The sequence below is a fragment of the Liolophura sinensis genome, chromosome 7 (assembly GCF_032854445.1).
Source record: "Liolophura sinensis isolate JHLJ2023 chromosome 7, CUHK_Ljap_v2, whole genome shotgun sequence".
Classification (NCBI taxonomy): domain Eukaryota; kingdom Metazoa; phylum Mollusca; class Polyplacophora; order Chitonida; family Chitonidae; genus Liolophura; species Liolophura sinensis.
Window position 1 is genome coordinate 27,951,269 of NC_088301.1, and position 27,906 is coordinate 27,979,174.

A 27,906-nucleotide genomic window follows, 5' to 3' on the forward strand; every position below is an offset into this window, starting at 1 on the left:
ATGACATTGAAGAATGGTTTGTTTACAAATCAACAGTAATGTATTACTACGCAGTATAAATCACTTGGAGGACGTCCTTTCAAATTTATTTCAATATTTTCATTGTGGTCTAGTAGAAGATTTGTATGCCTTACAAAACAAGAAGAAAATCAGTTCACTGCCCTCGAGTAATACATTTTGTTCGTAACGTTTGGAACTATATTTTCTTATCATTTTTCTATATAAGGTAATGACAAGGCATTCTGGGAAAAATTAGTCTCCGGAAATGGTGTAACTTTGTACCTTTTACAAGAGAAGAGCTACAACCAGGAACTTGAAATTAATAGGATAGCACTGCAGATGTCAAGTGCCGGGTTTTGAAAGGAATAGGTATTTCCCGAGTTTAGTTGCAGTCCAAGGTAAGTTACCACATATTTGTTCTGATATGCTGTATAATAACAGAGATTGGAACAAATTACCAGTTAATTGATTATTTTCATTTTAAAACAACGATGTGCATTACCGCCTGCATGTGAACGGGTCGGTGTGCAAGCCCATTCTTCCGTCTCCCCTCAGAGCCGGTCTTACGTTGTATGTTGACACTGACAGATCACTTATGTTTTGTCTCTATTGTAAGTGTTTTGACAACTTGCTCCCTTTAATATGTTTTTCTCTTCACTAGCAGACAACATGTCAGATTTAACTACAACGTCTTTTTTTGTTTTGTCCGTCTTGATGACTCTAACTCGATTATATCACCATCTGTCCTTGGTTAATTTATTTAGTTTTTAAGACAATAATATGATATGAAATAGGCAAAGCTTAAGACCGAACACAGTGTATGTGTAGCCCCAAATATAGATGTACATCTATGAGACAAAATAAATAACTGATCTAATCAGTACCGGTATGTATATGTAGGCCAGTAGCTGAAACAGTAAAGGAAGAATTTAGGAAATTAACGTATTTGTTTTGTTGCATGAGGTGCATTTCTCCATTCTTTATATGTTCTTTAAGCATTCTCTGGGGTGGACAAAAATAAAAATCAAGGACAAAAATAAAATTTGAGAAGCTGTTGAAATGTGATGCTAGATTTCTAGTTCATGTATGATATGAATGAAATTAACCCAGTTAACACGTAGGTCCTACTCTTTGAAATCAGAATTTGTTGTCAACTCATACCGCTTACATGCGTGTTAAGTTACCACCGCCTGTAGTTTCATCTGGCTGACCTTATGTATTAAATTTGTGTGGCTGATACTTTCAACACTGTTCAATGTCCATGTTTGTAGCTAGTAGGAAATAATTTGCATGTTAACCATAGACAAAATTGAAGGACATGCAGCCTGTAGAAGACTTTCTGACAGTTGTTGATTTTTTTTTTTTTTTTTTGATTGGTGTTTTACGCCGTACTCAAGAATATTTCACTTATACGATGGCGACCAGCATTATGGTGGGTGGGAACCGGGCACAGCCCAGGGGAAACCCACAACCATCCGTAGGTTGCTGCAAGACCTTCCCACTTACAGCCGGAGAGGAAGCCAGGATAGTTGTTGATTGATGGGTAACTGTTTCACAAGTGTAATTCACAGTGCATGGTAGTGACAGGTTGACAACGTGGGGAATAATGCCTGTTAATGCCTTAGGCCTGTTAGTGTGCCTAGCCCTACTGTGTTTAGCTTAAAGAGCCACTTCAGTGATAATGCCATTATGACAGATTTACTAATAATGGACATAACTAGACATTCACACCAGCAGTGTAAAAATTATTTGAATATGAGATATTTTGGTGATGTAAAATTTTTATGTGTGCTTTGCACTTGCCGGATGGATATGGTCGAATTGCCGGGCAAGGTATGGATCACGTGACGTCACAAGTACCCAACTGACTACAGCTCTTCATATAACAAAATTGAGCACATGCAAGCGACACTTACGGATTTCGGCACTGAATAGCTTGCCTTATTGAACGTAAAATATCGTAAAACTGATGATATTCGTTTATACTGAATTATTATCTTTTACAAAACTTGATTTAATGAGAATTAAATTTTAGAAATTTAAATCTCACCACTGAGTTACTTCAGTCCGTTTGAAAAACACTTGTGCGCTGATAAAAACTCATCAGCCGACTGAGGCCTGTATATGACTTACACTGTGGCTGAAATAGAGTTTTCAGTACTTAGATCCATACAATCTGTCATCTGACCAGAAAAAAAGAATTTATTGTAGCCTACCCTTCATCTCAAATATTATTTCTTCAGTATTTGGAAAGACAGGGCACTGAGAAGCCTTATGTGTATATGGCATATAGGCTTACATGTATGTGTTTATCGCAGCTGAACACGTAGAAGTTATTTTATTTAAATGTATTTATTTATTTGAATGGCGTTTTACACTGTACTCAAGAATATTTCACTTATATGACGACATCCAGCATTATGGTGGGAGGAAACCGGACAGAGCCACTGGCAACACGCGATCATCCGCAGACTACGGGTAGACCTTCCCACATACAGCCTGGAGGAAGCCAGCATGAGTTGGACTTGAACTCGCAGCAACCGCATTGGTGAAAGACTCCTGGGTCATTGTGTTGTGCTGGCATCCTAACCACCTGCCGGCCCTGCATGCATTATTGACATTATTGACTAAGTTAATCTAATTTTGATGAATCATTTTAGTGTTCTAGGATATGCTTAAATGCGATGCTATGCATTTTTGAAGCACGTCTGTGTGACCATGTCATGTTTGACACAACCAGATTGGCCTGTAAGCTTGGCAGATGAGCTGATGACACGGAGCTGATCGTTTAAAGTACTGTCTTCAAAGACAAATAAAATTAATTTAGTTCAAATCTCTTTTCAGCATACCCAGGTTTTATTTTATTTTTATAAAACGCAGTGGTCTTATACCACTGTGACATATTACAAGGTCCACAATCGTCAGCTGAGAAAGAATTCATTACTTAAAAGTGTACATTTATTTTCCAGACCAGATAAAATGACTTAGTCAGAATCAGACATAAATAAAAAGTTTCTGTTGTCCTTGATTTATTTATTTATTTATTTGATTGGTGTTTTACGGCGTACTCAAGAATATTTCACTCATACGACGGCGGCCAGCATTATGGTGAGTGAAAACAGGGCACAGCCTGGGGGAAACCCACGACCATCCGCAGGTTGCTGCCAGACATTCCTACGTACGGCCGGAGGGGAAGCCAGCATGAGCTGGACTTGAACTCACAGCGTCCGTATTGGTGAGATGCTCCTGGGTCATTACGCTGCACTAGCGCTGTTGTCCTTGAAGGCATATGGCTATTGTCACTCAACTCAATCATACCTTTCTTATTCTGTCTGTGTGCATGTTTTTGGGGTTTTTTTTGTCACATGTCACACTGGTCTTCAGTGTTGAATATATAGCTAAACAAACATGTCTACATGTGAAGTATTAAAGGCCAACAAGGGGCCTCCGTGTCTCATTTGGTTAGCGTGCTAGCGCAGCGTAATGTCCCAGAAGCCTTTCACCAATGCGGACGCTGTGAGTTCAAGTCCAGCTTATGCTGGCTTCCTCTCCGGCCATAAGTGGGAAGGTCTCCAGATGGTAGTAGGTTTCCCCCAGGCTGTGCCCGCTTTCCTCCCACCATAATGCTGGCCGCCATCATATAAGTGAAATATTACCTACTCACTTTTGAAACCATGTTCCAAACTTTTACGTTTTGTAATTTTGCTGGACTAGGACTTTAACAAATAGATAAATGAATAAAGAAAGCTTGTTGCTGATAAGTACATGTACTGAATAACTTTCAGTTTCGATTTATTTTCAACTTGGGGAATGCAGTAGATAAATGAGACAATACATGTATATGTTTCGATTAAGGCATGTATTACATTCTGTCCAATTATATATATGTTTTTTTTTTTATAAAACTATAAAAGTTTTACATGTGATTTCATTTTGGCTGTTTCCAGCATACTTTTATGCCTCTGGTATTTTTTATTGTTTTTTTTTTTTTTCATTTTATTTGATCTCAGTGTAATGGCATGAACTTAGCAGGAAGTAATATTACTTGGCAATTGTCATCTATCTGGATAAAGCCACATGACCAGACAGGCTTGTTTCCCCTCATGAGAATTTTGTAACTGTTTATATTTCACCCATAGTGACTAATATATCAAACTCATGTTTCTGTGACCCAGTCTGTCAGATGTTCTCATTTGTACTTTAGGATAATGCCATTTGGCTCATATGGATATAATTTTAACAGGAGGCCAATGTAACATCACGAGAGAAGTTCAAAGCGAAGCTAATGCAGTGTTTAGCAACGAAATGTAAGAAAAAAAAACAAACTAATTTAATGGAGTGGTACAAGTGGTTCAGTATAAGCTTGCCTTCCACTACTTTGAAGGATACCGACTAAAAACAGAAAAACTTTAAATTGTTGGCCGAAGAATTGTGCTGTGAAACACATGCTTAAAGTGAAAGACAGCACCTGACTAATGTGTATGTCAGCTGAAAGACTACCATTCAAAGTGTCATAAACCAGCATTAAATATTTTTTTTGAATTTTTTTACAAAGAAGTAAAAGTTTAGTGAAACTTGTTCCAGCTTCAGCCCATCTCCATTATTGACTGCAAGTTAACGTCACATTTACTCTAGCTATGGAAGGTATTTCCTGTATGATAGTCTAAGCAGTAGCCTATGGCAAATGAAGGGAATAGTGGTTATTTAACTTTCTCGGAAATTGGACATAGTGCGAGGATATTTCTTCCACTGCTTGAACAGTTCACATAGTAGGCCTACTGTATCGTTTATACAGTTTACAAGTAGCCTGCAGATGCACGAGTAGCCTGCAGATGCACGAGTAGCCTGCAGATGCACGAGTAGCCTGCAGATGCACGAGTAGCCTGCAGACGCATGGCCAGGGTTCAGGTCATAGCCTCAGGAGGGGTTGTGCTGGTACCAGTCATCCTGACCCTATTAAGTGTTTACAAAATTACAATAGGATTGTTGTACAACTGGATTTGTGCTCAATTCTGACATAAATTGAAACAAATCTAAGCACTACTGAGGCTGATCTTGGCATTCATCTGTCGCTGGATTTTATGTTTCAGTGTTTATGCCTCAGCTTAAACATGGGGTTTCAATGATTTTACTGTATTTTTTAAAAGAAAACAGAGAAAAGCATCCCTTGTATGCGAGAAAGATAAAGGGCAAAATTAAATTCTTCAGTTCTTATAAATTCAGAGAATAAATTATGTAATAAGATTGAATTAATTTTAAGCATTATCCGATGAGATGTGGTCTTCTCATTTCCATAAACCTTCGACATCCCAAATGTATATTTCACTGACTGTAATATTCATTATTTAGCAACTGCTTGCTGTCTAAACGCTAACATGAACGACAAAAAATGTATTTATATCATTTGAATAGTGTGTCTTAGGAGGTCTAAGGTCTGCTGGGGGAGGAATGCAGCTTGGGCCGAGACAGTATGCTGATGTCTGATTGATTGATTTGTGATACTGTCGTTGAATATTACACGGCTTGAAAACTAACTGATTTTTAATCTGTGGTGGTCCGTAAATGATACAAACCTGTCCCACAAAACTGTGTGAAATGGCCCTTCACCTACACGTAAATAACTCATTGTAAACAATCTCAAAACGATGTCTTATGTAGTAGTTGTATGTTGTCAACTGTCACATCATGGAGTGAATGGGTAAAGGCTACAGCTCAGGCCGCGCATTTTAATAGGAATATGTTTGAGTGGCCCAAATTGACAAGATGGCTGCCTTGATTCACACCAGCCATTTGTGCGGTATTGTCATTTCATTCAACGTGTTATGTGGTGAAATCTCATCAAAATAACAAACTATCATACTTCTTAGAAAGCTTGACTACCCTGCTTTCGACGGAAATATGTTTTAGCCAGGTGCTGTCTAGGCCTTCAAATGTATAATCAGAACGTTGTCTGGGCTGAATAGTTATCAGAGTGCCTATTGAAATAGTACGTGTACATGTCAGACTGCTCATTCTGTGAGCTCTGAGGAGGAATAAGATATCAGGAATAATAATATCTGTATCATGAATGTAGAGGCCTCCCCACCTCCCCCCCCCCCCCCCCCCCCCCCTTCCCTTTGGAAGGGTGGAAACGGCAAACTAGTCCATAAAGGTTAATGTTTAGACATATACTTGTATGTACAGTGAGAAGTCCTATACCGGCCAGTCCATTCGGCTGATCTGAGGTGTTCATGGATGGAAACGACATTGTTAAATGGTTACACTTGGAATTTAATGACTTTGTGAACTACACATACAACATTATGACAGTTAAAAATTATTTTATGGAAATGTTCTCTGCTCAACATCTTCCATTTGTGAATAATGATTTGTGAAGTGTCATTCTACCATAAGGTGACTTGATATAGATTGCTGTGACACTGTACCCATAAAATTGAAACATCAGTCTCTAAAGGCATTTCACGTAGTCACCCAGCACTGGTACCTGATAAAACTTCTCACATACATTAACTTTGAGCGTCCTCATACACGCATGTTCGAACATGTACATGTGTTAATTGTATGACCCTCTATATTAACATGATTGATCTGTTTTGTAGTCTTAGTAATAAGGCCTGTTACATGAAGTTAATGTCCTAAATGTTGGCAGGTTAAAAGGTGGTTGGAAGCACTTTGAACATCTAGCCACATGTATTAAGAAAGGAATCTCTGTCATATGTTTGACCTTCGATGTTCTGCTCAACCATTTATCCAATCAACTTCTCACATTCAAAAAATTCTTTGTTGGATGTAATCCTGTGAGAGAAAAAATAGCATAGGCTATTTTGGAATTTTTTTTTTTTTTTTTACATGACAAATGAAAAAGATAGTGATTTTAAAAAGTTTTCATCCAAAAAAATTTATGTGTGTATCAAAATCTCAACATTAAGGGGATATGTATGCCCCTTTTTTTTTGGATGGTCAGTTGTGTTATGCCTGATGAACATGTTTTTAATAATAGCCTGATGGCTGCATTGCTGACAGCTCAAGAAAATGCAGTGTTGAGTATTGAAGAATTGTGTAAATCAAAAGGCACCACCATCAACCTACAGGGTTTGTACACCAAACCTATATTTTTCATATCTCTGGAACAGCTTTATAGTGATACTAAAACAGAGTCGGATGCAAAAACCTACATTTTAAAGATATCAAAAAGCATTTAGTGACCAACAATAAATGAGTTTCTGACAGATCTTTTTTACTGGGCGCTGTACTAGTTTCCACGAAGGGAACATATTTGTGTACATCTGCTGTTTACTTAAGAGGTTGTCTAGTTGGTATTATGACCCTAACCCCGATCTTAGTATCTTGGTTTGTATGAGTCAGGAGGATTGCCTTCTGCTTGGAAAGCATGACTCCTCGTGGAGTTTTAATGTGGTAAGTGAAATATTATTGTGTAGAACACTAATTAAATAAATAAATAAATTAGTATGAGCAAAGGTATCCTAAAAATGAGTGAGTGAGCACTTGGGGTTTAATGTCGTTCTTAACAATTCCTAAAAATGAAGGGATGGAATTTTTCCTGATAATGACACTTGAGCAATGCCTTTATTTCTGTTTACTTCATATACATGTAGTTGATGTGTGATGGAGTTGCATTTGCATTCATGTCAAAAGTACATATTTAATAATAAACAAACCACAAGCGGCTAAGAAATCAGCTGGAAACTTTTACTATTGGATCAGGTGTGTTTTAGCATTGCCCAGCATATCAGTACCATCAGTAGATTTCTTGGGGAAGTTACAAGTGGAATGGTCCTGCAGTTGCTTCCATCATGTTTCGGGGGCAATTTAACAATAAAACAAACCATGGCATCTGTGGCTGGATCATATGAGGCAGCAAATCCTGTTGGTTTACATTTGGTCTTCTCACTACCAGACTTAAATGAACATTCAGGCACCAGGCTCACGAAGCAATCTTAGACTTAAGTCAAAATTTCAGTCATTAAACTTGGTATGTGCCTATCTGTTATTCTAGCTGAAATTTGGTTTACAATAACTTACCCAGAATTTACGTTCTCAAACAATATTTTGACCTTGTCAGGTAAGGAATAACAATTTTAAAGTGATTTGAAATTTGGACGTATGTCTAAGATCACTTTGTGATCCCGTGGCCTGGTTTCTGGGTTTTGAGCAAATATTTTGAAACGCTTGAGACATTTCATGGTTTTTACTAACTGTGATGTTCTCTGCTAATGAAAGAACATATACTAATGATATTGGCAACAGCGCAATCAAAGTGTAGAACTCTTACGTGCATAAAGGGAAGGCAACAAAGAAACCAAGTTAAAAATTTAATTTAGTGCTTTGTAATCTGGGTCACTGACATCACTTATGGCCTTGTTATCTGATCTGGATTGACATAATCTTTGGCAACCAACACATGTATAATCACTTAAGACACTTTAGAGGGGGCCTCCGTGGCTCAGTCGGTTAGCGCACTAGCACAGCGTAATGACCCAGGAGCATCTCACCAATACGGTCGCTGTGAGTTCAAGTCTTCCTCACGCGACCGTAATGGTGAGATGTCTGGTCACTTACGCTGATGTTGTGCGCTTCCCCGACTGTGCCCGGAGGCCTTCCTCTCAAGGTCTAGTGATAATGTGTCTGGCTTGCCATCGTATGAGTGAAATATTCTAGAGTACGGCTTAAGACACCAATCAAATAAATAAATAAATAAATAAAACACTTTAGAATTAATCACAAAGTTGACTTACAGAAACATTGAGGAAATATTTAGACTTTAAATTCTTTTAGTGGAAATTAAACATTGCACTTACTATCTCATGCACTAACCCTTTGCATTAGATAAATGTTGATACAGTTTTAAGCATAAACCTTGTGTTAAAAATGAAATCCGTTTGGACAATATTATTAACTGACTGTACATAATGCTCTTTCCTGTTGTAGGTTAAGGATGTCACATTGCTCCACGGCATACAAACATGGTGGAAAATCATGCCCGCTTATATGAATTGTTTACCAGTGACTAGTTTTAAACCTAGACCTCGAATAAACTTTGGTAATTTTGTTGAAACTAAAAATATGAGATATGATTTGAACTAATTTACATGGGACAGGATACAGAAAGCAGCAGCTTCCGCCAGTGTTTTCTCTGATCTAGAGCAAGCAAAAGCTCACTTTTTGATTGGCTATGGTATCACAAAAATTGCAGTCCAAATGTACAGTCAATATTTCTACAATGGAGAACCTTTGTAGTTCAAGATAATTTGGACTTTCAGCCTGTCTACAGTTTTAGTTTTGCCTTGGGCTCTGTCTTCATTTTGCTGATTCAGGAAAATGCCTAATGACAAAGTGACAATGTCCAGTAAACGATGAGGAACTGTGTTTTCAGAATACCTTCTTTTTACCTTATTTCTTCTAAAGTTTGGGACACCTGGTCTGCTCATTTTAGCCAATATATATGTAATTCTAGCAGGAATATTGAGTTTCGTTTTTCTCACATGGTTAGACCATCTAATGTACAACATACTCATATCTTTACTTTTTCAAATACCAGTAAGAAATGTAATGTTCTGTTTTCAACACTGCTAATATCTGAATTAGAAGAATTAGGGTAGTCTGTAAAATGCTAGGTTCCCCAGAAGTTGCAAAATATGTTTATGAAAATGTTTTGTGTCATAATTACATGCACATATATACATATATATATATATATATATATATATATATATATATATATATATATATATAGGTCTAAACTGTCAGCCCTGCCACCGATTTAAGGATAATCACGCCTTACATGTACATAAAACCACAAGACATGTATAAAGATGTATTGCTATGACTCATTCTTTATGGCACATGAGCCTTCACTATACTAATGTTTACAATGGTGGAAAACTCACATGATCTTGGCTAAAAAGTTGTAATCCCTAAGGTCATCAGGGGTCAGATTATGGCAGCATTCCACACTTTAAAGTGTTATCACCCCTTACATGTGTTCAGGCAGTTTAACATCGCCGATGGCCATAGTAACACTACTATGCCTTGTAAGTACTGTATCGTTTACTTCATTAGTGGTTTATTTGTCAAATACCTCATAGATTTCATGTTTACGGGACGCCTGTTGGGTGTCCATAAGTCAGTTGTGTGGTTGGATTTACTTCCTGGCTTGGAAAGGTCATCCATTTTTTATGTTGTATCGTGGCTGGTTATCATGTGACATACTCAAAGCTAGGAAATTTGAAGGTTTAAGGAGAAAACATCGAGACCTTGAGCTGGTCATATCGTCAAGCTTGGAGGTATGAAGCTAGTACAGTCGTTCGTCAGTATCCTTCACGTCCCTGGGGCCAGAGTGCCGTTACAGGGATTTAGAGGGATTTTTACACCCGTCAGTAAATACATGTACTGGGGAACCCTTGCCTACACAATGCCTTCACAGAGAAGTGCCATAATTCGCCGCAGCGCCTGTTCACGTTTGCTGTGGATACACAGTGCTTGACACGTAACGCTTTGGCGTACAGAACCGAATCGCAGACAAAGCACTGGGATCTTGCAATCAGTCAGCGGTTCTGTGAGTTTGGAGAGGAGAGTTTCTGCGGGAGATAAGAGTTGGTACGACTGGCATGGTGGACGAGCGGAGGAAATCAGGACTGTCGTGTTGCTGTGGGAGAGCAGTCAAATTGCATTAGGGTGTGAGGTACAACTAACTACATCTGGAACAAACTCAGAGGCATGTGGCGGGGCAGAAACACTGCGTAACATTTAGAATAGGGGAATAAATATTAAATTAAAGCATTTACGAGAGCTTAGAGTAGGGACTCTTTTTCAGGGTTTATTCGCGGAAATGGTTCGTGTATATTATGAATAAACCGCTCTTATTTGCTCTTCATACATCTTTATTGGATTACAGTTGGTCACTTCAGTGTTCTCCTCCAACCCCGCTGACCACACCAGGTGAAGATGAATTAAGATTCCATGGGGGCTAGGCCAGTGCCTAGTGTGACCAGTTTGCCGAGATGGTAACCCTGGTTCCACTTACAAGTTACCAGACATTCAGGCATACTACAGCTTCCTGTTTCAATTGCTACCCAATGACTTGTCGTGTTATATTTCCGTGTTAAACTCTTGAAAGTTGAAGTGCAGATAGAAAATCTTTGTCCTAAGGATACAATCTGTTGAAAGTTTTACTCTGACGAAGTTTAGGGATTCAGCATGAATATACATTGTGTGCGTTCAGTTTTAGATCACACTATGTACTTCACAAAGAAGAATGATAAGAGCAGGACTTTGAACTCTAGTTTTGTAGATACAGTATCTGCCATTCCACTTGAATATTCTGTAGATAAAGGAAGATTTAATATAGAGAAGACTGGGTCTAGTATAATTCAGTTTTTGATGTGTTCATTATTATCCTGTGAACGAAATGCTTGTAACATGTACATGTATATAAATGTGGACAATTAAGAACAGTGTAACTGATATTCTATACTGTAATGCCAGTGAATACCTTTGGGGTTTGGTTACAGGATATAAAATAATGATGATAAAGTTACATGAATAAAATGGACCTTGGGTGATTTGATCTCTGATGTGGTTATGTAGACCTTGCTGTGATAGTATCATCCGGTCACAGCATCATTTAAATGTACATATAGCTTGTGAATGACCTGGAAGTAAATGTGAACCATTTTATTAACATACTCGTGGTTGTACTTTATTGTACAGCAATGGAGTTTGTATTCTTAGATGATCTGTGAACGGAAAGGCCATTAATATGTTACAGAATTTGTTCAGATGAATATTTTGGGAGGGAAACTACTTATTTCAACGTTTAATGAAACGAAATGGAATGTTCTCATATGTTCTCATATGTTCTCATAGTGTTGACAAAGTTGAAAGGTATATGTATTACAAAATGAACTGTTGCATGTTTTCCAAACCATTGTAATTCTCTACTTTCAAATGCTTTTGTCAGTCTAGCAAGGATTGTGTATTTATTTATTTATTTTGTGGGGGACGATAATTGTGATAAAACTGCCCACTGCAGTACATTCTAACAGTGTCACAGATTGTAATATTCGTATACCTTCACAGAGGCTTAGTTTGAACTTAGTTCTAACTTCTGTTTTACATGTATTTCTTCACTTAACTTCACTTTTAAGACCTCTAAAAATCCAAGTAGGCTTTACTAAGTAAACCACTAATAACTATGCATAAACATACTTTCATTTATTTTTTTAGATTTTTGTGAAAAGAGTTAAAGGCACTGAAACATTTTAATTCTAAGGTGGGCTTTATGGACCATAGTATCAGAGTTTAGGAACTCTGACGTCACATGCAGTTTATCCAACTCTAATCACGACACTGAATGTCGGAATAACCATTTTAACCTATGAGTAAAAGCTTATACTGAAATAACGTTCCCAAAAATTTCTTCCCTCTGGGGATCTATATCTGGGGGGGAAAAAGGTGTTTTGACATCAGAGTTCCTAGATTCCTTGAATAGATGGTGGACTTACCTGTACTTAAATTCTAACTGTTAACTGCAGACAGAGTGCTTAGTTTAAGGCCAATGTTATGATTCATGTACTTAATTGTATGCCGTGCTTATGGTAATGTTATGGCAAAGCTTGTGACAGGGGACTGGTAAACAAACAAACAAAGACATGCCAACACAATACCTATCGGATTCAGTGGTCAAGTTTACTGACAGATTGAAATCATATCTTTGCAGGAGAGGATTTCAGCACCCTGAACAGACTGGCAGTGGGATGGGGAACCTACTCAAGGTGTTGACCAAAGATGATTCCCCTAACAAAAATGTGGATATATTTGTAGATTTTGAAAGTAAGTACAATATATATATGATTGTTAGTAGCTTTTTGTCAAGACTTCTCAGAATATTCATGCATTGGGCATTGGAACTTGTATATGGATGATACACTGTTGTTGTTGTACAAGTCACACGGCCCACTCTGGCTCAGAGCCATTTAATTACACTCTTAAAGATACATGAAACTCTCTGATTTAATTTCTTAGCATGCATTTTAAGATGTGTAATAATATATAACAGTATAAAAAAAATTTTATCCCTCGTTTGTGGCTGGTGGGGAGGGTGGTAAAAATGGCTTCAAAGTACAGTTTTATTTGAAGGCCCCAGTGGTCAGTTCGGAAATTAAGTACCTTGCAGTGGTGACGTCTGCGATGATCAATGTCAAAAAGAACTCCATGGCGGAACAGACCAAATGAGGCGGGGTAACAGACCGAATAGGGGAGGGGTGGGGCGCGGGGGCACTAAGCTGATCCTGGGACCCCATGTAGTGTCTGAGTGTTAGTTTGCCTACACTGTATATACATGTATATAGGGCTAGCAGCCAGCAGACATCAAATCAGATGCAGTGTATACAAGTTTTCACAACATGGAAGACATATCATTCTGTGTACAATGGTATCAGTTTAAACCAAAAATCTACAGCCATTTAATGGGGGTTTTAATGGATGCAGTGACAACTCACACCAATCCGATCCGCTCATTTGGGAAAAAAGTTGGATCGCTTCATTTTCCTGGTTCATTCCTGTGGAAATGTCACATCACGTGGAAATCTTAAGAAGCTGAAGGCTAAAACCGTCCCACTCTCTTTGGAACAGCTAAATTGATGCAAGAAGCTGCGTCTGAGTGTAGGGAAGTATCTTTGAACGAAATGCGTTGTTTGCTTGAAGAAAATCTGATCGAAAAAAGAAGAAAATAAATGGTATCGACTGAGCACTGTCACTTGTGACATGGATTCTAACTACACAGAAGCAAATATACTGCTTTATCAATTCAAACTCATGATGGATGAGGTTGAAATTCCGATGTATGACACTGGCATCTCTGGACAGACTTGAAATTCTGAGATTTCAAACGTTAGATTTGATCTTGGTCAAGGCATTTTCAATTGCACTGGCAATACGGACTGGTAAGCTATAGCATACACTGTACTTTTCATGTGTATATCTTAAAATGTTTTACTTTGTTTATTTGCTATTCTTTCCCCCTGTCAGCTTCACAATAAATATCCTTCTATCCCCCGATGTTTTCTAAATTCATTCCTGTACACGAAAACAACTGTATGATACATGCATACACTGTATCCCAATATAATTGTGTACAGTATAAATATGGACGTCAGCGTTGGTGTACAGAGATTTGCTTTCTATCAGTTTTAAGCTCTGTTAAATGTGAGGTTTTAATCGGCGGCGGCTTCATAGTAACCAAATCTTTCAAGTCCAGCTGGCTGTGTTCCTCTTGTAACTTTGAGGTGAAAAATGGCGAGAGCAGATGTTGCTACCTTTTTGCAGGTACAAAATCCCTCCATCGTCTTCTGTAAATCCACGTCTGCCAAATTGTGTGGAAACTTGAAAAAAAAACTAACTCCAAGTTTCTTCGACAACCTGTTTTTACAACCGTATGCGGAACAGCAAACCATTTCGTCCAAAAATTGCGATATGCTTGTTTGTCTCTTGTGTGGCTTTTTAACCCTGGAACTAAATGGTCAAGCTCTGACAGCTCATAATGATTGGACTGTGTGAGATACTTTGGTGGAGACTACCAAGTGAAGGCGAAAAAATACATAAAACCAACTCTAGACATTTTAAGTGCTATTTTACTCTGATTAATGTGTTTTTTCATAATAATCTTTTAAACTCAATTTAACAATATATACAGTGGTAGCTAATTATAGGAAAGTGATAGATCGGGACATTAATTCTTTAAATTGGCTAGGGCTTGTCACTATAGCGACCATGGCTCCATGGGCTCGGGCGCTTGGAGTGTACACCGTACACAGAGCAAGATTAACAATGACAGAATTTAAAAAAAAATCCGACCATTGACAGAAAAAATGTATAATATAGATTTAGAAACACAATCTTTGTTTTAGAGTTCCTTTCCATGTATCTGTTAAACCTGAATTTTCTTTTATAGTGTGCCTACAAGTATATATATGTATACTATCAATCTGATAATTTTAGTGTTTTTTAGTGTTGATCAGCCTATCCTCATTGCCAGTGAGATAGCTCCTCACAATCACCTTAGACTCTTCAAGTCAACATGACTGTTCTCTGGGTATGAAAATTTTATAGATGGGTGACCACAGACAGTGTGTTTCGTTTGGCATATAACAATATTTGTTGTTTGTCTGATGACATGGGAAGGGAAATGAATGTATAATAATATCAATATATTTCAAGGGCATTATACTGGTTTTTTTAACAAAGAATGACAATGCAGTATGACATGTACGTGTTGCCAATCGGATCTGAGGTCTATAATAGATCAATGAAAAAGTACCTACAGGTACAAAAACCTTCTGATTGCATCATTTAACTCTATCGAGAACTAGTGAACTGCAGATTTTCATGCGGCTATTCTGCCAAGCATGCATATTTAGTAGAGCCATTTTATATGTATCTACTTGGATCAGAGGTTTTACCTGGGTGGTGGGCTGTCATTCATACAGCATATGCACATAGCACTATGGTAACTTAAGCATGTGTTACGTTAGAAACTGGAGTGCCTCCTATAGATAATCAGGCCATGATTTCTGAAGTACACTAGCATTCTTCCGGAGCCCCTTATAAAATGGAGTATGACGTTTGATAGAAGGAAGGAAAGAAAGGTTTTATCGGTATATAGGTACAGTGTTGGTTCACAGTGCTTTACATGGAGAGATATGCTGATAAATGAATATTAATATGGTATTTTAGCATGCAAGTTTGCCTCTCTTTGAAATAAGAGTTCTGGCTGTCAGTTAATGTCTGTAAAATTTTGAACATACTGTATATCACGTAAATTTTAGCTAAAAATTTCTGGCCGTAAAGTTAAGCTCATTTGATTTGCTGGAGGAGTTGACAGGGGAGAGCGATCAGCCCCCAGCTGTGCAGCAATCCTCGGTGACAGTCTGGCTGCTGGTCGTCCCCACATGGGGTAAGCTCCCCAGGCATGGACTGAAAGAAGCCCACTACCCCTATTTCCAGGACCAGTAAAACTTCCGAAGAAGTCGGGGTTGATATATTCCAGTATTTCAATATTCATACCAGCATATATCTCAAGTTATGGACATTTATTCCTTGTTTCACTGAGCGTGTGTATACAGTATATATGTTATGCTGAGTTAATCATACCCGACTGTGTATGTTAACTCAGACTAAGACATTAAGACAGCACAGCCACTGTAGTTCTAAACTCAAGGGTGCCAAGCAGCCACTCTTTGTAGTTATGTAATGCTCAATATTTATTTATTTATTTATTTGATTGGTGTTGTACGCCGTACTCAAGAATGTTTCACTTATACGACGGCGGCCAGCATTATGGTGGGAGGAAACTGGACAGAGCCCCGGGAAAACCCACGACCATCAGCAGGTTGCTGGCAGACCTTCCCACATACGGCCGGAGATAATCCTCAATAACAGAGTGGTGTGATGATGGGTGATCTTTAGCAGGATATTGGGATTAAGACAGAGGTGGGATTAAACGCTCATCTTTAATCCTTTAATCTCTGTACGAGTAGTTCTGACATATGCATTCACTTCTGAAAAACACTCTTTATACGAGAACCCGTTACTCTTTTCTGCAGAAAATGGTTATAAGATGCATTCAGAACAAGTTTCTAAACTGATCATTGAAGTAACAATGCTTGTCTGTTTCTAAAGTATTAATAGTTGAATATTAATTTTGTGATTTTTTTTTTTTTTAAATGTTGTTGTCGGTTGAAACAAACATTTTTTAGCACGAGCCTCCACTCACCGAAATTTTGGCTCAATATTGCATATTAGTTCAAGTAAGAAAATTCATTCTGATGGTTTTACTGAAATGGTTTAGTACTCAGGTCAAACTCAAATTCGTAATTAAAAGTCGTAATTGTCACTAGGTACATGTGGGTATGTAATATTTTCAACTGCTGTCATCTAGTCTAGATTTGGCAGGATAAGCTGCAGTACCTTGCTCTTCACTTCCGGTGGGCTGGTACGTGGGAAGGTCTTCCAGCAACCTGCGAACAGTCATGGGTTTCCCCCTGGCTCTGCCTGGTTTCCTGCCACCATAATGCTGGCCGCCATTGTATAAGTGAAATATTCTTGAGTACGGCATAAAACACCAATAAAATAAATAAATAAATAAATACATGCGGTGCGCTCGCATGACTTTGACATAGATAGCCTTTGGGACCTGACACTATTGGTCATCTTTTCAATCACAGCCAATGAAAACGTAGGCTTAGATTTTTAGTATGACTGTTGATACCACATATTCAGTTTCAGTAGTGAGAGGAAGCTCGGTCGCGTGGTCTGCTCCTAAGTGATCAGTGGTATGAAAACAAGTTAGTTCCCCTCCTGGCCACATGGGCTTTTATGTTCGTATAGGTCAGGGCAATATGGTAGAGTTATGACGTCATGCAGTAAGCTGAGCTCACTTCGGCTCCTTGCGAAAAGATTGCAGAAATATGGTAGTCCATCTAGACCCTCGTTATTCTCAGTGTTCTCAAGGTAGGGTCCTGGTTCATCGCAAAAAAAAAAACCCTGTGAAATAACATCCCCCCTCAATAGGGGCATAGCCTGACTTGGGGGAGGGCATGACATATGAGATATTAGCACCCCAGCCCCTTAGATTGCCTGTCAGCACTGTATGGGGGTCAGCTACAGTACTTGACAGTGAGGGTTAAAGATTTCCCGACCTGTCACCCCTTTGTTTTTATTCATGAATTAAAGTGAATAAAGTATCAAGCGACAGTTGCAACAAACCTTTATAATCCAAAAATTTCCACGTTAAACAGGCTACTTGACGTATTACTTCTCAGGTTGACTGGCTAAATTTGCGGATTACACTGGCTGGCTTCAATTAAATGGGCAAATGCTTAGTTGTTCCGGCAACTTGGAGGTTGCCCGATAATAACATTATCTGGGGAACAGTGTTGTCCGTTCACAGTCCCGTAAATACTTTTAACAAATCGGTATACAAAGGTATTTCAGCGATATAGGCCTGATTGGTAAATATCAGTCTTCAAGCTCTCATAAATAGGCAGTGGAGTTTCCGAATCTAGATGTACCATATGTTCTAACCTCGCTCTCGCATCGTTGTGACAGCTGATTGTCATGCCCTGAGCTGAGAGTCGAGTCATGTGCGCGTAAATGTCTACAGGTAACTGGCAGCTTACTAATTTCAGCACTGACCAGCTAGATGCATGCATTATCATTGACCCGCCCGTTGAAATAGTCACAATTGTGAAATCTCCAGCTGAATTTAGACTAGCAGACGGAGGTCCATTAAATTACATACAGCCACGTGCCCAGTGAAATGCATGTAAAGCAGTTTTTATGAGACTGCTTTTGACTTTGCTTCTAAACCATTTCAGTAATGCTACTAAACCATTTCGGTAATGCTACTAAATCATTTCACTAAAGCAATGTAGGCGTATATTTCAGTGGTTTATACAACACGCGTAAACCATTTACAGTGAATCGAAGTAAAAGCAATTGCCAAAACATCAGGTGGTCGGGTCTCTGCTGTGATTGACAGGTTTCCTAAACTATGTTGAAAGACTATACTATAGAGCTGTGCCAAAGGTTTTTTGCCGAAATTTGTTTTACAATAGTTTGGCCAGACTTTACATTGTCAAGCAATATTTTGGCCTTGTTACATCAAAAGTAACATTTTTGAAGTGGTTTTAAATTTTAACTTAAATCTAATATTGTTTCGTGACCCCGTGGCCTGCTTTACAAGCGTGGCGAGCTCCACCAAGACAATGCGTAGTTTTCTCACCGGAGTCAAAATCCAGACTACATGTAGTTGCTCTGCTCCAAAATGGTCATTCAAAGCCTAATCCTGCTTGTTGTACTTTGCATCACAGATGCCCAGCCAACGGAGGCGGAGTTACCAGTATATACCAGGGTTCAGGAGGTGTTACAGCATGCGGCTGATATACAGACGCAGATGCGACAGTACAAGGGAGCAGGCAATGAAATCAGAGAGGTAGGTACCTCTTGTACTTATGTATCAATATGTACATGTTTGAGTTTTGTTTTATGACATAATAAGGAATACTTCATTTCCCTGATGGAAACCGGGTAAAGCTCACAGAGCACTTGAGAAGAGATTGTAGCAGCATTTGATTGTAAACCCTATAGTTTCCTTCACAATGACCCGTAAATGTATTTATTTATTTATTTTATTGGTGTTTTACGCCGTAATCAAGAACATTTCACTTATACGACGGCGACCAGTATTATGGTGGGTGGAAACCCACGACCATCCGCAGGTTGCTGGAAGACCTTCCCATGTACGGCCGGAGAGGAGGTCAGCATGAGCCAGCATGAACTTACAATTTTAGTGACATGGTTACTCACTGCAACCGCATTGGTGAGAGGCCCCTTGGTCATTGCGTGGAGTTAAAAGGTTTGTAATAGCACTGAGAGGTTAGAGCAAGGAAAGAAGAGCAAGGAAAGGTTGGCCCACTGTCAGTATGTTGTGGCTGGGTAGGGTGTCGGGTCTTGGCTGAGATATCTTGATTGTAATCTGTCCTTTGCTGATTGTGTTCTTTTTGTGTTGCATTGTGTAGCATAATTACTGAATCCATGGCTACTTTCGATATGATTATGTGTGCAAACTATTTGTCTGGTCACAGTTAGTATTTACTTGGAAATGTCGTGTTTGCTTTGTCACCCTGTCAGAGGGCCTCTGGGAAGAACAGTTTTTGTAACTGACAGAGTAAATGTTCATCATTTGTCACCCTCAAAAAATAATATATATATATATATATATATATATTTAGGCGCTTTGTAACAGGAAGACACAGTATACATGTATGCATATACATCCTGTGACTCCTTCATCACATGACTGAAAAAGTGTCAAGTACACGAATACAACATAAAGCCCAAAGAATAAATACATACATTAAAACAAGCAACGTGTCTTCAACCTCTAGGACTGCCTTCTTAGCCAGAGATCCATTGAAATGTAAATGTTTGTACTTGTTCCGACCACTTAAAATGTGTGGCATCATATTTTTTGTTGTTGAAAATTTCTACGTATTCGCAGTTATAAAATCTTGCAAGGCATATATACATGGAGGCCTACAAATTGGAGACTAAATGTGATAAAATTAAGATAGACATGTATGAATGCCCCTTCCGGAGTGAACACTAACATTTTACCAGCCACAGACGGGAGCACTACACAGCAATGCCAAACTTGCTGCTGTATGAGATAATGTGTTGGCAGTCAGTTATATAATGTGAGTGAGAGCATGTTTATTCTAAGTACACCGACTATGGATTAAATGGAAAAAAAAAATCTTCTAAAGGCCAAGTGTGGGATTTCTGAAATTATCTCACTTTTTAGGGTTGATTATTGCATAATTTCATGAGCTGCATCTTCATATTGATTGCCTGAAGTTTAATAATACATTGTATGACTCAGCATAAGTGTTTTTATGGTGCAGTTTGCTTCCTGGTTAGCAAATGTGTCTCTCCTTGGCAAGCTTTCCTGCTTGTAGTAGGACTCATTAAGTCATTTTTCTCAGGAAAATAATGACTTCAGACAAAACCTAGAGAAAAAAAATAATAATGAAAAAAAGAAAAAAAAGAAATGCCCCTATGAATTATTGTGAAGAGTTGTTTGCTGGCTGAGTATAGCTGCAAGTGTTATATGTCTCAATGCAGGGACCTCATGTATTCCTCCCTGTACATACAGTATATATTTCTCTGGCCATGTGTTTATAGTGAGATCTTAGTAGACACTGATGTGTTTATACCATGTTGATGTGTTAATCAAGACTTGGAATAGATACATCCCTTGTTCAAAAGTATCAACCCACAATATTAGTCAATACATGGATTCTAAGTGGTAGGATATGCAAATATATGATGTCAGTAATCCTCATTGCTGAGCCCAGTATGAGGATTATTGGACACCATATGTTTGCGTATCCTATCACTGAGTATCCATGTAGCGAATTTATCCTGCAAAGACCCATTAATTCAGTGCAGAAGACATGTATAGGTGAATCGCTATAGTGATGTGACCATTGTTTAATTTATTTAATTTAATTAAATTGATTGGTGTTTTATGCTGTACTCAAGAATATTTCACTTATACGACGGCGGCCAGCATTATGGTGGGAGGAAAGCAGGCAGAGCCCGGGAGAATCCCACGACCATCCGCAGGTTGCTGCCAGACCTTCCCACTTGACCATTGTTAAACCACAACAAAGGGAAGATAACCTACTCAGCAGACACATTTGACATTGTCTGCAGGATACGAGAATATATCTGTACTCCTTGTGGCCGTTGTTGTCCAATGAAAAGCATTGATGAGTATTTTGTCTGCTGCAGGATAATACATCATCTGGACTCACATAAGCGACGTGTCCGAGATTCTCTGACGCTCACGAAAGGCTTGCACAGTACAACTAACTACTCCCATCATGGAAGCAATTAGTGGGGGAATATACTCAAAATACATGTGATTATGTGTGATCCCTATACATGTTTGCACGCTCTACCGTGGAGTTGTGCCGATCATTTTGTTGGGCATTCTGTTAACTTCATGGAGGATATTTTGCTTCCTGAGTGTACTTTACTTGTACTTTACCATAAATGGGACCTTCCACTGGGAATTTTCAGTGTTCTCATGTTTCCATAGTTCTGAGGGCTTAGCGGTCTAAGGTATTCTCTTGTTTGACCTTGCTGGAGACCACTTGCCTTCCTCCGTTATAAAACAGGCCATATTAGTGGGAGAGTTCACAAATAACTCGTGAAAGGTTCTCAATTTTAACTCTGAGCACTCTGGTGTCATCCACCTATAAAATGGCAGCCATCATGCATGTCATGAAGAGAAAAATTCTTAAACGTGACGTTATAAAATAATAATCATAAAATCAAATAAATAAATAAAGTAAGTTGTGAGGTTTCAGTTCCCTTGACAAAGCTGACAGTCATCTTGTTAGTGAAACATTCTTAAGCACTTTGATAAAACACCAGTCAAACACACTACTTCTTGTAAGGTTTTGTATTTAATGCAAACATCACTTGTTAGTCCATTCTTAAATGTCCCTTATACAGATGCAACTTTGGTCGATGTCATGCAGAAGAAAGAACTGGCGTGGGGATTCGCATCATTTTCCGACGTAATGAGTTCATAGAGAATTCATTTGCTTATTAATGTTCCAATGTAAAAAAAAATGTCCTGAAGGATTATTTATCGTTATGTATATCCCCAGTGAGAGTCATTGCAATGCCAGAATTATTACATGACTGGAAACATGTAATGGCTCCTGGATGGTGAGCTAAGGCTGGGATCTCTAGCACCAAAGCTTAGTTGTAATTCACAATGAGGTGTTGCAGAGACTGATGCCAGACGCTGTGGCGCCATATTTGACTGGTAATCATCAGGTTACAGTAGGTGGACATACTGCAGGCCCATTTCTGGCCATCATTGATTTATTGTTTGACAGTGGATAGCATTTTATTGGCAAAACATCGTAGTTTTTACATGCTTACAAATGATTAGCATATTAAATCTTTAAATCTACACATGCATGTAACTTGTACGGTACATGGAAAAATTTTAAATCAGACATAAAGATTGAATAACCGTGACTGACTAGCTTGATACACACCCAAATATCATCTTGATAAAATTGAACAATACCTAGAAGAGAGGGATGAAGAAATTAAAAAGCACAGAGGCTAAAAGAGATTGGCAAGAATGTAGTTCAAGTTTGTTCTTCTTCTGGTATGTAATGGGCAAGGATTCAAAGATGTTTTATTAGAGGAACAGTGGACTACACTCCCTGGAGAGCAGAATAGGCGTAGTAGCAAAACAGTCCAGGCTTCGTTGGATATGAGGTCATGACCATAATTGAGGGCAAGCCAAACGCTGAGTACCAATTGCTTTTTCATGGCATTAAGAAGAGACCCAGGATGAAGTTTGCCAAGTTGAGCTGCACTATGTATGGTCTTACCTCTAAACCACTTGTTACGTTATAACAAATTGTATGAAGACGAGTGCTAGCTTGCATTTCACACCCAGAACCAATTGGAGTACGGACAGGGATTGCATCATTCAATTTTCACATGTGTTATTCATGGCTAAATAAGGTCATGGTAGCTTTGTCCTCATGATGCTGATGTTTTGATATATCAATGTATATATACTGTACACGAACATGTGCCAAAGGCATAATAGTTTCACTCCCTGCCACCACCCTTCCCCTATTTACTAACAAGCAAATCTTCTGTTAAGGAGATGAGTTCAAACCTCGCCTTGGGCATGGGATGTAGATACTTTTGTAGACACTTTTGTTTGCTGTTTGTGCTAAGGTTCATTGAAGACCACTTGTTTTCCACCAATATACACTCATCACATGAGGGAAAGTTCGTCAATAATTTGCCGAAGTTTGGTGGTTTATTCTGAGCATGGTTGCCTCCATCCATAAAACTGACTTCCATTATATATATATATATATATATATATATATATGTATATATATTCATTAAGTAGAAAAAAACCTTGAATATGGTTTCAAACAAGAATGAAATACATGAATCCAGCCCTTGAACAATTGGATTGGCGTTGGCATTAAGGATATGGAATACAGTACATGAACATTATAAACACTAAGAAATAGATTTATGTTAAACAAGGTTTTAAGAACTTAAACAGTCAGTGTAAGAATTAGATACCTGTAAATGTGTAAATAATGCAGACTGTTGTATGGGTATGATTATCCAAATTAGAATGTTCTACCTGAAACAGCCCAAAGTTAGTTTATCTGTGAGCAGGTTCAGCGGGACTGTTTTTCTGTGTGCTAGCTAGGAGCTGTTGGAGATTATGGAGGTGAAGGGCCCCACAAAGGTCCATCCCTGCTTTTAGGGTTTCCCTGCTGCCCCCCTACAGTGTTGTCTTAAGCTGGCCCTCCTTGCATACCCTGGGTAGTCGTGTGTCTGTTCTGTTTGTGTATGTTGGCCATGAGTGATGGAGTGTTTATCTAGGTTACTATAGATGGGATACAGGTTTACACTGGCATAATACAGTGATAACACTATCATCCTCTCTCTGTATCATATATCCTATGTGTTCTGAATTTGTAGAAAGATTATTTCTTGCACTCTCGTTAACATTTTGTGTAGTTTTATTTTCTGGGTCATAAAATACATACTTGTAAATAGTCTGGTTCATTTTGAAGTGCTCACATTTAAACCATGACTTTCTACCCCTCTGTAAAGTTTCCTGTCTCACCTCCCTTCTTAGCAAGATATCTCAACAAGGATATGTGTGTAAACAAGCCAAACTTAGCTTATGCATCACGGATGCATAAAGAAAAAAAGACTTGGAACTCAGACCTAATTGGTCAGTAATTTTGAAGGATATGTTTATTCTTTAGAATCTTTACAGAAAATCAAGAATTTCTCACATTTCATTTGTGGCTTACGTGACTAATAGAAAGCTTGCTGTATGTCACGGATACGTTGAGAGGCTCTGAAATTGTGCTCAGATTGAATCGTTACCTAGTTACATGTAATTACATGCGTTTATTTATCTATTAAATGAATTATTTTCCGTAGCTGATATATAGTGAGATGTGGCTGATACCCTACGGCTTTGTCCTGTCAGATGTGTGTTTATTTCAAGACCTCCCACCATAATGCTGGCCATGGTCGTATAAGTGAAATATTCTTGAGTATGGCATGAAACAGGAAATAAGTAAATAAATAACTTAGTTAAAGGAGTTGTTTGTGACGGATGAATCATTCGACTCCTGTCTGGTTGACGGGATGTTAATTTTTCATGCAAATTTGTTGATGCTGAAATACAAAGGAAAACAGGTGATAGAATATGGTTATTATTTCATAATACAGAGTATATGATGTGGTCTGACATGTAGAGATACAAAAAAGCTTCTCTGTTTTCCTTGGGTCGTAAAGTACTATAGCTTTCCTAGTGCCCCAGCGGTCAGTCCCAGAAATCAAGTAGCCTGTCCCAGAAATCAAGTAGCCAGTCCCAGAGATCAAGCAGCCTGCCCCAGAGATCAAGCAGCCTGTCCCAGAGATCAAGCAGCCTGCTGTGGTGACATCAACAATGATAGTAGCCAAAACAGCTTTGTTGTGGGAAGAGCCCAGGTTGGGGTACTAAGCTGGTTGTGGAGCCCATTGGCCTATCACACTTTATTTTGCCGAAATCCATACTCTTTTTTTTATTGTATGTTTTCATGTACAGGCACACTTTAACATGTTTTGTTACAGCTTTTAGGTTTTTTTTTTTTTTTTTAGACTTTACTGTCAGATTTGTCTAATAATGGTATTTTCTACTTTCACAGGCGATCTCAAACCCAAGGGACGAATGTCAGCAAGACAAAGCCTGGGATGCAGTATTACCTCTGGTGTCCAAGTTAAAGCATTATTACGAGTTTTCCATGCAAATAGGTTAGCTGACTTTTCATTTTTAGCTCGCCTGTATAAAGTACTGGCGTATCTTATGTCGTACCCGTAGCATCTGCGTCAGCGCCCTATAACAGAGAAAGAAATTTTAAACAAAATGTTAGGGGTGGTGTCTCACAAAGTACTTCATGTATTGAGCTCAGGGTTTGCATACGTGTAGAGCACAATGGCATGAGGGGGGATATTCCATTGTTGATTGGGTGTGTGCATACCGTAAATTTCTGAATTCTTGACTTAGTGTATTATGTATTAGAATGACTTAAACAAAATGTTATGGTTGGCGTCTGAACAAGTATTGCATGTATTGATCTGAACATATACATGCATATAAAGCACAATGGCTTAAGGGGGATGTTCCATCACTGATGCTCTGTGAGCGTATTAATTACTGTAAATTACTTAATTAACGATTTCAGCTCTTTATGCTTTGTGCTGAAGTTCTGCATTTATGCCTCACATCCTCACACAGGGGAGCTCTTTGTCAGCCTTGCTACCATTTCCAAATTATGTGCCCTTGTTTTGGGCTGAATATATGGCAAGGCAATGTCCGTCCATGTGTCCCTTCATAGAATTATCACTGTGTGATAGCTTGATGTTCAACATCACTGACAGTTCAATGAATGAGTCTTTGAAATTTAATGCCACATTGGCAATATTTCAGCCAAATTGTGGCAAGAACACTTGCATGTAAGAGTTTGAAATTCAACCATTCTGTGTATTTTGATTAGCATACAGGCCTCATGGCATTTCCTATTTTGCCTGCCCTGACTGACATTTCTTGTGTTTCAAAAGCTCTTTGACTTGTTACTTTAAGTTGATCGATGGTATGATTGACTGAGTTTTTCTGCCCTGCTAAATATATATACTGTATTTGTGGTCAGGAGGTATCCACATTCAGTGTACAGCATAGAGATGTTATACCTTTTTGTCGTTATTTTGAAATATTTGCTTTTTTTATTTAACACCACATTTTTTTTTCTTTTTCTTTTTTTATTTAAAATAACTTTGGTGGCATGGACTGGCCCTGACACAAGAAGACACAATGCATACATATCTACAAACACCTAAAGACTCGTCCTCGTCATGTAACTGAAAAATTATCAAGTATGACGTTCAACCCCAAGCATATGTACAAAGATGTCCATATATTAAAAATAAATGTAGGTTGAAAAATTACTTGCTGTTCAAGTCTGAGCGTAAGATGAGGTAAAGCATTCCTTCGTTTACATGTTTTTTTCTTGCTGGAGCTGATGTAGGTTTATTGTTATAAATGTTACATAAGTTACAAGGTATTATTTTTTTAAGTATGCTCATACTAGGAAGTTCGCATGTCCGTTAAAAGCCCTATTTCTTTATTTAATTGAGCTGTGTTTCAGGAAGCAACTCATAAATATTGTAGTTTTATGATTATTTATGGCTGGAGAATTTTTTGCCATTTGACTGAACAGTTGACAAAGGAAAGGGTAGGTAGCTTTATATGGCAAGGAGAATTTCATGTGGGACCAAGTATGGTTAAAAACTGCAAAAAATGCAATAAGGAAAAGAAAACTTGTTTACAAGTTTGGTGTTACACACCAAATAAATTTTAAGGTGTGTTTATGATTTGGGATAATCTAAAATATTGTCAGTTTTTCTTGTTCAAACTGAGGAGGTATGTGTTCTTAGGTGTGAATGAACGATGTCTCCTGGCATACTGTAAGGGTGAAGAACGAGAGAATGTGTGGAAGCTGCAGACAACCTGATAAATGGTGAGCCCATCTGATACGGGCTGCTAATGTTTGTTTATTCCCGCATCATAATATTTTACTAGGTGGCTGCCCGCCTTTATTTTCAAGAAATGCTGTGTCGGAAGTAGTGTAAACACATAGTTGGAGATGGTGGCAGTGCTATCAGATAGATGGGTGGGAAGTTCTGAAGATGTGTGTGGTGATAGCGGTGGGTGGAGGTGGGGGGTGGCGCAGAGAGGATGGGGAGGGTATTGATATATATCTGTGCATGCTGACTTGCACATGCCTAACAAACACAGAGAATTGAGGCATACCCATGTAGTGAAGGCTGAGCTCATGGATCAGGTTCTGTAGGCCAAACATAAAAATAACTAGTTACTGGTTTAAGCTCCTGTATTTTGCTCCAAAAATTGCTTGAAATAATGTAGAAGCAAATGAAGGTCAGAAAATATTATTTTTGATGCGGATACCTACATTTTTAGCTGGCTTGTTTGAAGCACTGGCGTAGTTTATGCTGTACCCTGAGCGTCGGCGTCCAAAAATAGAGAAAGCAATCTTAAACAAAATGTTAGGGGTGGTGTGTTAAAAAGGACTGTAGGTATTGAGCTCAGGGTTTGCACACATGAAGAGCACAATAACCCGGGGGGTGGAGGTGGGTGGTGATGGGGGGATATTCCAGGGTTGATTGGATTTGTGC

The 27,906-nt window shown here is 38.5% G+C and overlaps 1 protein-coding gene across 1 annotated transcript in view; it reads left to right on the forward strand.

Moving 5' to 3' along the window:
• The first annotated feature begins 12,603 nt into the window (after window positions 1-12,603).
• Window positions 12,604-27,906, forward strand: part of LOC135469580 (CYFIP-related Rac1 interactor B-like) — a 26,176-nt gene continuing 10,873 nt past the window's right edge. Inside the window, 3 exon segments of the mRNA XM_064748068.1 lie at window positions 12,604-12,852; window positions 18,891-19,012; window positions 25,362-25,467. Of these exon segments, the coding sequence (XP_064604138.1) occupies window positions 12,672-12,852; window positions 18,891-19,012; window positions 25,362-25,467 (409 nt within the window). The 5' untranslated portion in view covers window positions 12,604-12,671.